We start from the raw sequence: 17,311 nt of genomic DNA, 5'->3' as shown, positions 1-17,311 counted from the left end.
AATGCAATTTGTGCACATATGTATCTTGCTATAATTATAAGTATGATAATGTGATAGCGAGAATTTTCAAGGTGCAACATATTCATTGGAGTTAATATGGGTGATTTATTCACCAAATCTCTGCCGACGTCAACCTTCAAGAAGTGAGTGCACAAGATTGGGATGCGAAAGCTCAAGGATGTGAATTGATGCTCTCATCAGGAGGAGTTAATACGCGTTGTACCCTTTTTCCCTTACAAGGTTTTGTCCCACTGGGCTTTCCTTGCAAGATTTTTAACGAGGCAACCAAAAGACGTATTGTTAGATATGTGTACTCTTTTTCCTTCTCTAGAATTTTTTCCCGTTGGATTTTATTTTAGTTAGGTTTTAACGAGGCACATTATCTGTTGAATAGACATTCAAGGGGGAGTGTTATAAATAAAATTTTATTTATGGTGAATGTCTATATTTAGAGAGATTCTAGGGATTATTACTTGGTGACTAAGTCACTCTTTCCCTTTAAATAAAGGGTTATATTCCATTGTATTTCATCCCAAAATCAATAAGAATTCTCTCTCTCTACTTTTCACTGCAATACTATTCTTCTTCTTTTATTGTTTCATAACAAAAACGCTATTGTTTACTAAGTTATCATATTCTGCTTTACTGCAATACACAGAAGATACAAAATCAACTAGGACTGATGTTCCACCATCAGTCGCTAAAGATGTATTTGCCAAAGATGAAAAACTGATGGGGTCATTTTATAAATTTTAAAAATATAGGGTAAATTGGTAAAATCTAAAACTAGAAAATTCCCATTTTCAATTAAAAAAGTGGTGAGAACCAGTTTTTTAAATTTGGAAATGGATTTTCAAGTGAAAAAGGAAAAATTGGTAAGAATAGAATAATCAAACATTATTTTCAAAAAAACATTTGGAAAAAAGGAAAATTTTTGTATGTCCAAACGGCTCTAAATTAAAACGGAGGGAGTAACTTGTTTCGGTACGTTCCCGTAACATTTCCGTTGGATAAAGCAACGGGCCTTTTGGGCCTATTAGTTTTGAGTTCTTCCAGCTAACAAATTACAGACAAAACGTAGAAGCTTCTAACGGAAACGTTTGGAGGTGCTTAAACTGGTTGCACAATTTACCATTTGTATTTTGTTCTTCTTCAACATTTATCAGAATTCAAAGGTTATTCTTTTCTTCACTACTCTTACATTCTTTGCTTCAATTTTACTTTGCTACAATTTGCTTCTGTGTAGACTTTCTAATTTCTGAATTTTCTTGTCTATCTTGATTTTTGGCGTTCAGGCTACCATTCAATTGATGTATATTTGACGTTGGTCTTCTGTAGGTTTCTAGCCCTAATCCTTGTTTTAATGTCTTTTCTACTGTATGTTCACCCTTCATTTTCTGTGGATGGTTATAGTTTGGATTTATACTGTTCTTATTTTTATTCTTTTCAAAATCAGCATTCTTTAGTATACTTAGTTTATCATAGCTTATCTTTTAGTTTAAGTTCTATCCATTGGCCGTGTAAAAAATGAGGTTACTTAAAAGGTAATTGAAGGTAATTCTATTTAATAACATTAGTTGCAACAACAACAACATACCCATTATAATCCCATAAGCGGGGTCTGAGGAAGGTACTGTGTATGCGGACCTTTTCCCTACCTTATGAAGGTAGACAGGCTGTTTCCGATGGACCCTCGGCTCATTTGATAACCTTAATTGATTACCTAAAATAAATGGTAAGCAACCTGCTATATCAAGTTAAATTACAATGATGGAGTAAGAAAATTATTACATTGTCAATATATATATAACTTAAATCAGTTATCTTTTATGTTATAGTGACTTGTGTATTGATGTCTCATTTATCCCTCCAAATATTTTTTCCATTTTAAGAACATACTAGAATGTTTGACAACATTTTAATATTATAATCCAAAGCAAATTCACAATATTTTTCGTTGATAAGTTACAACTTTCACAAAAGTTTAAGTATCTTCACATTTGACTTTAATGTGATATTTTCTTGAACAAACTAACTCTTAACAACTTCTTAATACTTACTTCCAAACCTACTATAATACAAAGTTAAACTAATATCTAAAAAACTTTGTGCCAATCAAATGGTGTTATAAGTATAGGATAGGAGTTATTTTGTGAGATCTTTTTGGTGTTTCTACTAATTAACTATTGATAAGGAGAGAGAAGCATTCACATAGGAAAATGTCATGTTGAGTCCATAGTTCATGAAATGTCGATGTAAGCTCCTGCATTAGTACTTTTTTTTCCAGTGATGTTTTAAGTTTTGAGCAGCCAACCAATTACACCCATCATTTGTTTCCACATCCTTCTCTGGCATTACTGGTGCTTTAAGAATTGTCTCATGAAATGGTTTGTGCACTTTCAGAGTTTCCATAATTGTTTGTGATATCAAACATGCATATGAAAAGGAAATGTGATAGTTACAATGTGGTTTTCAGTTTGATCAATGCTTGAAGGATCATTTGCATGACTTTTCAAAAATCTGCATATTCCGATGGTTCCCATTACTTCAAAATGAGTGTTAATATTTGGCCTAATAGACAGCTTGCTCATTCTGAATGAAGTACCATATGATTTTGAACACTTCATTAACTTTTCCCTTTCAAGAAGAATGAAGTACCATATGAAGGCAATGATGATTATTTCTTTTATAATAAAAAGTACTGTATGAGATATTGTGCAGTTATTGACTCAATCATGTCAGTTTATAGGGGAGTAATGACAAGATTTATATGGTCGATATTGGTTGTTGCCTCCCGAAATTCATGTGGCATATTGATATGCTCCTTGCTCTTCGGTTGATAAGTCTTCTTTTCTGATGCATGGTGTATTTTTTTGCATATAAGGTGCCTACAAGATAAAACTAACCAATAAAGCATAATAACCACTTGAATCATTTGATCGAGGAAACTGCAACATATGTTTGTCAAAAGACAATATGGAATATATTTTATGCTTGTAACTGAAATGTCTCTGTACATATATAAGAAGATAAAATGTCTAGGAAGAGCTTTCATACTGGAATAAACTGTACGGTACTGGTATTTGTATGAGCGAAGTCCATTTTGATATTTGTCTTCTGAGCAGTCTGTAGGCTTTCCCTTTATGGCATCCAAATTGGTTGCAGTCTTTGCTTCTTATTTTGCCTATCATCTTATTCATCTCAAAGAAATATGTGGAGATTTTAGACAAAGAAGATATTAAGCTTTTAAATAATACATGGGTATATAAATCTGGTTTCAATTGCTTGATGAATATGCAGCTGCACTAAGAGCCAATTGATACGATAAATCCAAGTGCCACATTATCCTGTTGATTCTATATAAAACAATTGTGAGTTTAGGTTTTATAGTCTTTTGCTTTCTTGCTGCCGTTCTAGAATAATGGTCAGTTCTCCCATCTGTACTTATATGATAAACTTGTGTTTCCTGAGCAGACATGCGAGAAGACAAATGACAAGTCGCTTCTGTAATATAGTTTTGCAAGCACCAGCCAACTCTTTGCGTTTTTGTATCTCAACCAAGCCTACAAAACTCCATTACTCTACTATCTCTACGTCCAAGTCACATTGTTTCTTATCTTCAATTAACTTTGAGGGATCCCATAAAAGATGTGTTGGGTCTAGTATCTCCAAGCTGAAGAGCAGTTGCCACTCGTTAACGCTTAAAACTGCAGTTAATCCCAGATATACCTGGAAGACGTGCTGTGATATTTCTCTTCGGTCCCAAAATCTGAATATGAGGCTTTCCTTGCCCACTCAGTCAAATATTCCAAAAAACAGATGCAAACTTGCGCATATTTCTGGACAGAGACATCATACATGTGCTGGTTTATTTATTGGCTTGTTGGTCTGCTACTCAGCCTCTGAACCGGTACATGCAGAATCATCAGGAGAAAATAGGGGAAATAACTGTGATTCCTCAACCACTGGCTATTCACATGGAAAGAAGGTCTATACTGACTACTCTGTAATTGGTTAGTGGTGCATTCCAGACTTTTCTTTTCTGTTCTTTCCAAGTTGGTTGATATACTACCAGGACCTTGCTGATTATGTGGAAGCATTGTACATGCACTAATATTGGATTTCAAGAGCCTTACCTAAAATGGCTAATGTAAATAGTAGTAATATCGAAGTTATTTTGATGGAAAAGACTGCTTCATTCCATGCAGGTATACCTGGAGATGGAAGATGTTTATTTCGTTCTGTTGCTCATGGTGCTTGTTTAAGGTCAGGGAAGCCCCCTCCTGATGAGAACCTACAGAGGCAATTGGCGGATGAATTGCGGGCCAGTGTATGTTTGCCTAGTTTCTTCTATGATGTGTTCTTAACAAACTTGCAGCTCCCTGTTTATTGGCTGAAGCCTGAAATGATAACACTTGACAATGTTCTGACACTTTGCAGACTAATAAAGACTGAAAATTTGAAGTGATAAAGTTCGAAAGGGTTGAAGTGATCACTATATAATCTTGTTCTACTGTTGTTTCTGCAAACGCGTCTTAGTTCCTGGCTATATTTGGGGTGTCTAATGTTTCTCTATTCTTCTGATGTCATACCTTCTGTGAGATCTTGGTTGTCAGTTAAGACTTGCTTTTAGAGCACTGGTAGCCCAGCCCCTGCAAACAGGAAATGAGAAGTATATAAAAGTAGAAAAATGAAAATTAGCTTAGGAGAGAAAACAAAATAAGGGGGCATTTACAAATTCATATTGTTTGGAAGCAAAAATTGCAGCAATTTCTGCTTACTCTAGTTCATTTTATCTATTAGGTGGCAGATGAGTTTATAAAGAGGCGAGAAGAGACAGAATGGTAAGTCTAAAGCATATGCAATTTAAGTTCTTAGTTCTGACTAATTCTGATGTAGGTAAGTTGCTATTAAACAGTAATAATCATGGAATTCTACTCTAAGGAATGATGGAAGAATGATATGTAGTTGTTGCTGGTTTTTCAGATATTTCAGTGAACATGCACTTCATCTTTTATTCCTTTTGTTAATTTTCCTTAGTAGGGAGAATAGCTGGGCAGGTGCAGTGAAGAGCCTCATTGCTCTAACTTTTGGGTTGTAGACATATGATTGATGGTTTGATATCCATTCAGGTTCATCGAAGGTGATTTTGACACATATGTTGCACGGATAAGGAAGTCTCATGTGTGGGGAGGTGAACCAGAACTCTTGATGGCTTCTCATGTTCTCCAGTGAGTTAGATTTCTGCTGCTTTTAATAGTGTGCTATTGTATTGATGAGCTTTCATATCTGCAATGTGTATGTATATTTTATAGTAGATGCTTGAACCTTAAAATTGTACACTACTCAATTCAGAACCTGTCATGGATTACATGGAGCAGACTCTAGATATTGAACCAACAAATCTAAACTTTTAAACACAAGGAAAGCAACATGACATGCTAGATAAACAATGTGTGGAGCACCAAGTAGCTCAAGTGCCAACTGTGTTACTCAGTCCTTCTGACTCAACTCTGCATCTGGATATGTGAAGACGTAAACGGAAGGGGTGTATCCACCGACTCTCTTAATACTAACCTTACAACCACTAGGGACAACTTATGCATTTAAAATAGTGTATTCTATCAAATACATAATAATGAACTCTGTACAATGTTCATACTTGCTAAAATATTGTGTATCGTATATGTCAAAGTATCATCTAGTAGATTCTGCTCAAACATATAACTTTTATATCGAAGTATGATCACAAACTTGAGTCATATCGAACTAGTACTTTTCTTTTTTCAAGAGCCTCTTTATCTCAAAGTACTTCCTTCTATGGGAGTACGTGCTTTGCTAACCAGATCAGGAAGGGCTATTGTATCCACTACACAAAAGATAGTGCAATCCGAACTTATACACTTTCCACTACGGGTTACATATGTCAACACTTTTCTGTACTGGCAAACAGGAGCGGCTCAAGCACAAGCTGGGCCTAAAACCAAAATTTAGCTAGCGTTTGGACATAGATTTAGTTGAAACTTGAAAAAATAATTTTTGAAGTAGTTTTGAAAAATAATTTTTGGAAGTTGAAATTATGTTTGGACATGCATTTTATTTGAAAAAAATTTGAAGTTTTGTGAGTGGGAGAACAAGTTTCACCCAAAATCTACCCTAAACTAGATTTTGGGAACTTGAAAAATAATTTCAGAAATTTTTCAAAAATAGATCATTAATCTATGAACAAACAATGTTTTCAAAAAAGATCTGAAAAAATGGTGCCAAAATGTATGGCCAAACGGGGCCTTAATGTGAGGCCTAAATTTTTAAAAGAAAGTTATAATATATATTTCTATTTAAATTCTAATCTTCTAGCTTTTGAGGGACAAAGTTATTAATAATTTTTTTATAATCGATTTTCTCTAATTATTCCTTGTCAATTGATAATATAACCAACTCATTTAATTTTTTTCTTGAGACATGGTTGATCTTAGGTAAGATTGACTTAGATAAATTAAGGAAGGGGGAGTAAAATGTTACACGTTATCTAATGAAGGAGTAAAAGGGAATTGTCAAATCAACTCATATTGAAACGTTGGAAAAGTTACTCATCTACCCATTTTTAGATAAGTCAAATTGTTATATCTAAAAAAATATCCTTATTTTTATACGAAAAACTCTAGTTCTGTATTAAAAGTACTAAATATTATTTTTTAAAATACCCACAAACCATTTTTTTTAAAAAATGGGCACCCCCCCAAATTTGGGGGCCTAAGGCACAAGCCTTACTACTGATAAGGTTAGAGCCAGCCCTGCTGGTAAACGATGACATCTCTATGGTTTCCACCCGAAGCCTTGCTGGCTTTTTCAAATCAATTTCTTTTAGGTTATGCACACCTACTTGAAGTATCATTTGTGCAAATACATGTAAGTCAAACATGCTGTATAGGCTTTGCAAGAATCAGTTCAATACATGCTCATAAGATATAAGTTACTTAGGCTACTATGCTAATACACATTTTAAGACCATCTTGAACATTCAGTGCTTGCAAGAACAAGAAGCATTCCACCAAAATAGATGATATGCATATAATACTGTAGGCTTGTCTACACATACTCTCTTTATCAAATCATTTAATGTAACCATATCTTAATAAAACATTATCAACTTAATGAGATTTATGCAATTTCAAAGAAACTAGTTATAGGTGGGGCTATTACTTATCTCAATTCCAAGTCTCAACTGGACTTGTCTCTAATAAAATCAATAATCTCTAAGTTTTCATCTATAGTCATATAATATAGATCTAGTGTCAAGTTTTTGTGAAATAGCATCATTCTAAACATATTTTGTTACTATATACGTTGCCCATTTGCAATACCCAGCTAAACTAACTCAATTTCCTCATACTAGCTGTTAGAGTTCTATCCATAGCAAGAGTTTTGCAATCTTATCATAATTCCAGGGATCATCATATTTATAGGTCAACTAATCCATAACTTCTTTACAAAGTGTGAAAATCCAATCATTGTAACCTTAACTCAACCTTTAAGTCACTCTGTGTGACTACAGTTCAGTATTCATGGTACTTAAAAAAAATTCAATACTCAGTGTAGAATTCTTGTTAAAATCTAGACTTAGGTTCCATCTTACCTTAGCCTCTGTAATTTCTTGTTTGGTGATGAAATCCCTTCAAATCCTTTTCCCAACTCCTTTTAGTTGCTAAACCACGTTCTATGTTTATACATGGATTAGGGTTGAGGTTTATACAATTGTGGCACAAAACCGCGTGACATTATTAAGAAATTCTCCAATGTTTCACTGTCTCCGGCTGCTGCACTAGCTTGTTTGCTGAGTCCAGTGTGAGGCACTTGATGGGGGGACGTTCAAGCTCTCTGAAGATTACTCCCGTGCAGTCCACTGGTTACTTATCCATCTTCAATGCGCGGCTCTGGCTGTTGTCAGCCTGTGTGACCTAAGTAAAATGGCCATTACTTTGTCTCCAAATGAAAAACCATTTGAACTGTTGGAAACCAAGCTTCAAGGACTACAAATTTGCTTCAGGAGTCATGTCCAGATTCTTACTAGAATAAGAGTCGTTCATATTTGAAGTTGGGTGATGTTTCACTTCATATAAGCACTATTTTCCAACTCTTGTTTTCAAAAACACTCGTTCAACAAGAAACATTCACGAGCAACCAAATTACCATAACAAGTTCATAACATATATTCTAATTTGTAGCTGTATGGGTGAAAACTTCATTTTATGTGTTTGACCCGGTCAAGGCAATAAAGCCTGTGAAGGCTATGACGTGCCAACCTGACTCCAAAAGGTCGAGGTCAGATATGGATGATAAATTGTAGTCGAAGTCGAAATGGCTTAGGACAAGGACGAGGACGAGCATCTGCCTTTAGTACGAAGTGACGACCAGCTTTAGGATTTAGATTCCTAGAGAATATTCTAATGGATATTCTTTTTGTTGTACTATCTTGGGTTTTGTTGCACATGTGCTCTTATAAATAGGAAGAAATGCATATCAAAAAGGTAGGGGGACCTTTTGTAAAGAATTTCATCAACATTCTCTGTACAAGATTCTCACTTTATCAAATAGAAACAAAGCTTAACTTTATACCGCTTTTCTCTTATCCCTCTCACCCGATCCAAGAAGGATTGGAATATAAGGTTGCTCATCATCATCCATCATTGTCAGAAAGACATCCAAAAATCTCATCTTTGTCGGGTTGTCTTTATCTCATTTGTTATTTAGAAGTCATTTATTACTATTTATTGCTCCTCTTTACATTTTCTATTCATTACAGCTCCATTATTGTCCTACAATCGTTTTATGTAATAGTATATAGTAAATACGGGTCTCACAGTGCTAGATCCGTCATTGAATATTAATGTTGACTATGATTAACCCTATTTTTCAACATATTAATTATATAAAATCAAGATCTATTTTTTGGGTCATACAGTAACCTTGTAGGTAGAGATACTTGAGAGGTCAGTGTATTACATGTCTATTTTGGAAATGCACATTTTGTTGCTCTCTAGCTAGAAGAGGTTAGAGCATGAGTTAAAAGTTCATTGAGCTGCTGTTGGATGCATTTAAACTAGTGACTGAGAAATGAGCTGAAAGTAGGAGCTAGAGGAGCACTAACAAAGAAAATATATGATAATGAAGCGTGGAAACTATAGGAATTTAGGTGAGCTGGAAAAAAAAAATCAAAAAAGAGCTCATGAATGAAGGAATACTGTTTGAGTCTCAGGTACAAGAGCTGGATTGGGCAAAGTAGTTGCGTTGATTTTTCCAAACTTTCACATATTATTGGTGTTTCTGTCTATTCGTTAATGTTCTCAATCTCGTTAGTATTTCCCTATTACTCTAGATAAGTATTTCTCTTTTAGCGGAATAAATGTCATCTTCTTGGATTTATGAATTTTGTGGCCAAATGGTGTTGATTATAAAAGAGTGAAAAAGGTTGATGATGCGCGACTTACAAGATTGTACTCTTGACATCTGCAGGATGCCAATTACTGTTTACATGTATGACCAAGATGCCCGTGGCCTGATTTCTATAGCTGAATATGGGGAAGAATATGGCAAAGAAAATCCTATTAAGGTTCTGTATCACGGCTTCGGTCATTATGATGCATTGCACATTCCTGGGAAGAAAGGTCCAAGATCAAAACTGTAAAATGCACTTTGATTATAAAAGGTTAATCATAGAGGAGAAGAGACAATGCACAGACTTTTTAGCTATGTTGCTGTTTAGAATCTAACAAGTAGCGTTGAACAGTCAAGAGATGGGTTCTGAATATGTCTCTAGGAGATTCTTGGTTCTTCCCCTAATGAAACATGTAATCTTTACTATCTTTCCTTTTCACTGATCTGTTAAGGTGAGTTCTAAATTACTTGTGTGATAATGATTGCAAGGTGAATATGCTGTTTACTTTTTCTCTGGATAGCAGTAATTTGAGCTCTTCTACGATGCTAAATATAACTCCAGGAGAACAGATGTAACCACCCAGTCCACTAGTGATATTGTCCACTTTGGGCCTAGGCTCGCACGTCTTTAAAATGCGTCACTAGAGTCTGAGGCATGTCTCTTATATACTCAGCATCTTTCCCGCGTTTTGTCGATGTGGAATTCGCCTAGGGTGTCACATACACCCCCTTTGAGGTTTGCCCCACCACCTTTCAAGGTTGCACGCGGAGTGACTCTGATACCATATGTAACAGCCGACAGGCCTTAGATTCTAGTGACGCGTTTTAAACCCGTGTGGGCATAGGCCCAAAACGACAATATCACTAGTGGACTGGGCTGTTACAACAGAATTTCATTTGCTTATTCAATCAAATTCAAGTTAATTGCTTATAATTTCAAATCTTGGATTGTATGTTCTTCTTTTTCTCATTTTTCTTTGGCTTTCACTTGGAGATATCTGCAGCTCCCCACAATTTTCCATGCACATTCTTCCCCCATGCTTTTCATTTACTCTCCCTCGTACGAATAGTTAATGTGCAATTTTCTATATCCAACTCGCAAACTCAGTGAGTTCACAAGTACCCAATTTGATTTCTTAATTGGATTGTGATGACTAATTAAGTTGCAAATTGATTGAACGTTTCCATTATACCCTGAAGCTTGGAGGTGCAAGTGTGGAAACAAACTCTTCATGCCTTGAGTACTGATGTTTCCTTGTTTCTTTGAACTTACTAGCTAAGCATTTCTTCACCATTTTTTCACTTAAAACTCCTTCATTTTTTGCCATCCACTTCTTTATTTTTGAAGGTGTGTGAATGATGAAAATTGGGAGAGTTTTAAGTAAATATACGTATTTGGTCTTTACCACATAATGTCTCCTTTGGCCTCTTTTTACATAATTGTGGAACGGAAATAGGGAAATGGTCCTCAAAATCCTAACAAGTATGGACCACAATGGTGGATAAAAAGTGCATTTTTTACTTTGCATATGTCCTTTTAGCTTGGGGGATGTCACATCGTTGTCTTGTTTTCCACTTTCGAATTAGCTTTCAAAACTTGTCATCATTTCAACCACCATTCCCTCAACTAGCATTTCCAATGTCATCTACTCAATTTGTCTATTTCTTCCATTTTGCACTGCTATTCATCATATTTTCCATATAGTTTGGACTTTCAAGTCAACACTTTTGATTGTTTTATTATTGGTTAAATTATTCGGTATTTAAAATTCAATTTGAATTTGCATCGAGTTTAAAGAACCAAGTATTGAGAATGAGATACAAAGGTTTTTTTTCCTTTCATATATTGGTTTACATCTTATCCTGGAAATTTTCTGTCAGTGAATTGATAATAAATGATAATTCGAACCCTTCTTCCTTATAATTGAAGAAGATGGGCTGGTCGAATTAAGAGAGAAAGCATATAGGTAGTTGCAAAGAAATGCACAAACTTTTGGAGGAAAATGGACTGATTGAGTCAAACTTTAATTAAATGTATTAAGTAAAGAGGTTTGAATAAAGGCAGAATGGCCTAAATGCCACCTATACTTGTGCCACTTTGTTATGCCGGTCCTCAAACTCAACAATTTGCCAACCAAACCCCTCTACCCTTAAAAACTGAGCATTTTAAACCCCGCTCATCCTATGTGGCATTTTTTACTGAAGTGCGTGTGCTACACTCGTTTAAGGAGCGTGAGGCCTATTAAAAAGGCACCAAGAGCCATTTTTGGCTGTCATCTTCTTCCCGATTGTTCATCCTCCATTGTTGAACAAAAGTGAGTTTTTTTCTTTGCTTTTCTCTCTCTCTCTCCAACATTTTCTGTCCATTCTTTTTTTTTTCTCTCTCTTCAACAATTTCTGTCCAATTCTTTCTCCCTTCCTTACTTTAGCATATCGTCGAACACCTGGTGTTTGCAATTTTGCAGATTTTGTTTTTTGAATTGTTGTGACGATTGACTCATTGTAGTTGTTGTTTGATCGTTTGGCATCAATCACTTGCTCAGTTGAAGTCAATTGGCATTGGTCTTGTTCAATTTGGATACCTGTAGCTCCATGCTCGACCAACTGGTGTTCGTCGGCCATATTAAGTTGGTTGAAGGAGACTATTCAGGCATTGAAATTGTGTGAAACTTGGTAGGTCGATAGTATTTGAAGTGGAGAACAATCTTCACTGCTTGGAATCACTCGCTTTGAACAAGAGCCGATAATGATAAATATCAGTTTTGCCTAGGCAATTTTTTCTACAGTACTCAATCCATCATTGTTGAAATCTGCAGCAGCTTGGGAAGAAATGAGAGGGGTGCCTAGGTGGGGTTTATGCGCAATGGTGAGGCGCATCTTTTGGGACTGGTCCGGTGGCATTTCACCACCGGACGACGGCACAGTGGCCATTCCGTCGTTGTTGTGTTATTGTTCACCATATGAGGGAGGGGATTAATGTTTGAATTTTATTTTTATTTTTATTTTATATTTTAATTATTTTTAATCTACCAGGTGACATGGCACCTACACATTGTTATTTTTTGACGTGGTAGTCAACGTGGAGGAGATTGTGTTACATGCACCGACAACCTCCTGTCATAAGCATTTATTATACACAGTTTGAAGGAGTGTAAGAATTTGATTGGCAAATTATTGAGTTTGGGGATCGGCATGACAAAGTGGCACAAGTATAGATGTCATTCAGGCCATTCTGCCTTAAATAAATAATGAATATGTCATGATTCTTAGTAAAAATTGCACGGACGCCCTATTTGGTCGCCCCCATTTAACCTATACCCATTTTTTAAAAAACTTTTAACTTGTACCCACTTTTTCAATAACTTCAGCTCTTTTCTCATCCTCCTTGTCCTCCTTCATTTTCTTCTTCTCCTTCTTCTTATAGATAGATAGATAGGGTAACAAGGACAATAACGCCAAAGCCACCCACTACTGATAATACGAGCATCTTCACAGTTTGAATCTGCATTAATTAAATTTTGAGAAATAACCAAAGGAGTTTATAGTGATGATAAGGGTCGTGTTTGTCTTGAGAAATGCATAATAAATCCAAAGCATGGAACTAAAGAGAGCAACCACATATCGAATAGATTGATACCCTTCTTGTAAATTTTATAAAACGTGGGCCTGCAGGTGTGAAGTTATAGTGTTAGTCAGATTATAATTAGCCGATAAAAACAAATAGCATAACATATAAAAAAGTATAAGCAAATGGAGACTCACAGTGGAGAAAGGAACACAATGAACACCAAAAGCAAAAGCCCAGTGATACCTGAACGTAGAAATGTCTTTTTAAATAATTTCAGCTCTATAGCAGAAGTTTCCCGATTACAAAGACGAAAACTTCAGCTCTAGAGCTGAAGTTTTCCGGTTACAAAGACAAAAACTTCAGCTCTAGAGCTGAAGTTTTTGTCTTTGTAGCTAAAGAAATAATAAACTAACATGATATTTTTGTTACCTTTGCGCTTCCAAGATCATCCCAAAGACGAAGAATCATAGCTCCAGAAGACGCCATGGCTGATGTATCTTCCAAATGAATAGAGTTTCCATTATTGTTTAGACCAAAACCTAAGAGATAGAACATATGAACTGAGAGCACATGCACTCCTGAACTAAGTGGCGCAATTATGACACAATTGTACCCGCTCTAAAGCTGAAGTTTTTATTTTATAACTGGCGAACTTCAGCTCTAGAGCTGAAGTTTCCCGGTTACAAAACAAAACTTCAGCTCTAGAGCTAAAGTTTTTATTTTATAACTGGCGAACTTCAGCTCTAGAGCTTAAGTTTTCCGGTTACAAAATAAAAACTTCAGCTCTAGAGCTGAAGAATTTCAGGCCCGGCTACTAAAATGCTGAAGTTTTGCGTGATTGCCTTTGCTACTTTAGCCCCGTATGCTGAAGTTATGCGAAAAAGCGGGTACGCTTGCAATTTTTTTGCAAAGCGGGCACAAGTTAAAACGTGACACAAAAAATGGGTATAGATGCAAAAGCCCCTGATTCTTAGGGTCGATTTGGAGTATATCAAATTGTAGCCCAAATTGACTCAGACTTTTTAATGCTCAGCTTACAATGTTGATAACATCTCTAAAGTAGTGAATATGTTAGCACTTAGCAGTTACTCATATTAACCGTCGTGGTTATTAAAAATAGTTACCTTAATTATTTATCATTTTAGAATTTCAAGACAAAATTGATTGTTTTTTCCTTTTTTTATTCTTAGTAATTGTTGTTCTTGAAGAAGAAAATAACACATAAATAGAATAAATATTCAATGAAAAGAGATTATATCTTAAGAAATAAATAAGGGTAAAATAGTTCAATTCCTTTCCTAATTAATATTTCTTAAAGAGCGCGTAAAAGAGAAACACGACACAAGACAAATGGAGGGAGTGGACACAAAAGGAGCGAGAACTAAGAAGTGTAATAGCGGATAGATGACCCATAAATTTGACGTGGAATTCGAGGATGGATGATTGGCCAATACTAGTAAAGCGAGAAACTTTTTGGGAAAAACAAAATCTTTTGAAAACAACAATTATTCAAACATGTTAATTGTGTTATTCTAAGGTTGCATCTTAATATAAAAGGGGTGAATTGTGTCGTAACGATTTTTGTGAGTCAAAAAACCTAATTCTTTGACCATGTCTAATTCACATACAAACAACTAGTGAAGTGCGAAATTTAGAACACAATAATTTTACGTGAATTTTTTTTTTTTGCTCAATAAAGTAAAAATCATGACCTACTCTCGTAGGATTTGCCTCAAAACTTCACTAATTTCAAAGAGCTGTTTTAGGTTACAACTGTATAACCAAAGGGACTAACTCTAGTTACCCTGCCCTACAATCAAATTAATTGTAACTAACTCTAGTATCACTTCTTAAACTAACTCTAGTCTAGAAATCGAAAAAATAAACTCAAAAGTTTATGATAACATGTGATTACACTTCTTTAAAAGCAAATAGGTTATTATTCAAGAACAAAGACTCAACCTAACAACCAAAGAACTAAGCAGCTTCTTCTTCGAGATATGATTCTTTCGATGAGCAGTTTGAGTCTATAAGAGCACCTTCTTGCTTCAGATTTCTATTGCCAAAAGTAATTCCTTGAAACTGTGCAAATGCCATCACTCTTTAATAACAACAAGTAAGACTCTTTACATAGGTATGAGGTTGACCGAAATCATTCCTTAATTAATACTCTAAAATCTGGAATAATTTGGCTAAGGGAAACCTCTCCTTATTCTATATGGTTTCCTTATTTGTTTCCAACTTCTCAATCTTTCCCTTCTTTGCAAGTTTTCCATAATTGTTGAAACTTTTTGAACGCGGATTCCTCTAGCTAAAATAATTCCTTGATGTGCACGAATTGACTTTCTTCTGGAATCCAACTTGCACTCAATTTCCCACTATATTTGATTAACGTCTTCAGCATTCTGCTTCATCCTGCTATCGATTTGCTTCTTTCATCTTCTGCATATTTTGTCTTAACACCAATTAGTAGTATAGCAAATAACATCGATGGAAATCTGATTCGCTCAACACGTTTGTTAGTCATCAAAACATAGTTTATGTTGGTCATATTTGTATCGGTGGTGAAAAAGAGCTACACGTGAAATATTAGACTACTGACATGGTATAACACGTAAGAGCAATGATATAGCAACACGTGTTAGTCTTATTTAATAGAATAAGAGAAGGCACGGGAGGGAAACACCCACCAGGAAGAACCGAGCCTAACAGCTGAAAAAAACTGAATCAAGACAGCAAAAAAGGAAGATTCGTCAACCATCAATTAATGAGGAGGGGAATCAGAATCATTACAGAATCTCATGGACAGTTACGATTACCAATTATAACGGATCATTAATACCATTAAAGCTCGTAAAGATTTAGCCATAAATGAAAAGAAACGTTATATGTGTAAACCTTTATATTAGGGGAGAGAATTTCACTCGTAAAGACATCTGAGACAATATTGGAATATATTTTACTTTACTCTTCTGCTTTACTCGAAATTCCCTGTATTGACTTTGCAATCAATCATTTCCTTATTTATTCTTGTCTTTTCCTTCGATATTATTGAGAAAGTGAGGCAAAACTTGGTGAAGCCCGTTTTCTTCTAAAAATAGTCTTTTACCGAAAGATATATTTTTTAGTTAAACAAATTGGTTCAGTTGCCGAAAACTGATAATATTTTCACTTTCCAAATTTATTTTTCTGTCAAACAACCATGTCGACTGCCAACGACAACAACCAACAAAACCAACAGAATCAACAAGAGGGTGAAACTCTAATTCCTTCACCCCAAAGTTCTCCCCAACACTCCCGAGAGGGGTCACCTCAAAGATCAATATCACATACGAATAACCAACAAGGGGACAATCAATCTACTGAAGATGCATTGAAATAACTAATTGCATAACACGTCAACAATGCCCTTTAAGCTTTCGTTAGTGGATTACCAACTGTACCACCAACTCCACCTCCAAACAACACTGCAACCATAAAAAAAAACACGCTCGGGACTTGCTAATTCAGGCAGCGGAGGAACTCCTAGCGAATCTAGCGATGGAAGGTCAGGTACCCCAAATAATTCTGATTTACAAAGTTTAGTACTAACTTTGCAGAAGTAGCTCAAGGAGAAGAATGATCGCATAGAACAGATACCTGGCGTGCCACCCATGATTAAAGGAGTGAATATTGATAAATATTCTCAACAGCCCTGGAAGCCAAGTGCCGCTCCCTTGCCGATTCCAAAAAAATTTAAGATGCACGATATTTCGAAGTATGATGGAACAACCGACCCATGAGATCATGTAACTGCGTTTACAACTGGCGTGAAAGGAAACGATTTAACCAAGCAAGAAATTGAGTCGGTGCTGGTCAAGAAATTTGGCGAAACACTCACAAAAGGAGCACTAACATGGTATTCTATTTTACCAGAAAATTCTATTGATTCTTTTGCTGAGCTTGTAGATTCATTTATAAAAAAGCACTCGGGAGCTCAAAAAGTTAAAAAGAGAATGGAAGACATCTTCAAAATAAAAGAAGGATATACATAGCTACTCAGGGAATTTGTGGATAGATTTCAACGTGAAAGAATGATTTTACCGCGAGTATCGGATAATTGGGCAGCCATGGCGTTTGCAAGAAATTTAAATGAGAAAAGCTCTGAAGCCACGTGGAGGCTCAAGGAAAGCTTACGAGAATTCCCTGCTACAACTTGGAATGATGTTTACAACATGTATAGCACGAAGCTGCGGATAGAGGAAGATACTATCACTCAGTTACGGGGAGACGAAAGAACAAGTTTGAGGCGACCATAAACTAAAAAAA

General features: G+C 35.6%; 1 protein-coding gene across 4 annotated transcripts; it reads left to right on the top strand.

Moving 5' to 3' along the window:
• On the top strand, positions 1,005–9,951 carry LOC109223246 (OTU domain-containing protein At3g57810-like). Of its 4 annotated transcripts, XM_019387475.1 has the most exons (8): positions 1,005–1,175; positions 1,296–1,334; positions 3,301–3,371; positions 3,475–4,013; positions 4,209–4,330; positions 4,804–4,844; positions 5,133–5,231; positions 9,514–9,951. In XM_019387475.1, the coding sequence occupies exons 4-8, from the start codon at positions 3,491–3,493 to the stop codon at positions 9,683–9,685; spliced, it is 957 nt and encodes a 318-aa protein (XP_019243020.1). In that variant the 5' UTR covers positions 1,005–1,175; positions 1,296–1,334; positions 3,301–3,371; positions 3,475–3,490; the 3' UTR covers positions 9,686–9,951. The 4 variants fall into 4 exon arrangements, with proteins under 4 accessions (XP_019243020.1, XP_019243022.1, XP_019243024.1 ...); XM_019387477.1 differs by lacking the exon at positions 1,296–1,334; XM_019387479.1 differs by lacking the exon at positions 3,301–3,371.

Source organism: Nicotiana attenuata, chromosome 3, assembly GCF_001879085.1.
Source record: "Nicotiana attenuata strain UT chromosome 3, NIATTr2, whole genome shotgun sequence".
Classification (NCBI taxonomy): domain Eukaryota; kingdom Viridiplantae; phylum Streptophyta; class Magnoliopsida; order Solanales; family Solanaceae; genus Nicotiana; species Nicotiana attenuata.
This window is presented reverse-complemented; position numbering and strand designations above follow the sequence as displayed.

Excerpts from the sequence above, each read along its gene's own strand:
- LOC109223246 (XM_019387478.1), top strand. The coding sequence starts at position 3,491 with ATGACAAGTCGCTTCTGTAATATAGTTTTGCAAGCACCAGCCAACTCT. Across the intron at positions 4,014-4,208 it reads TACTGACTACTCTGTAATTG|GTATACCTGGAGATGGAAGA; the intron begins GTTAGTGGTGCA and ends CATTCCATGCAG. Across the intron at positions 4,331-4,803 it reads CGGATGAATTGCGGGCCAGT|GTGGCAGATGAGTTTATAAA; the intron begins GTATGTTTGCCT and ends TTTATCTATTAG.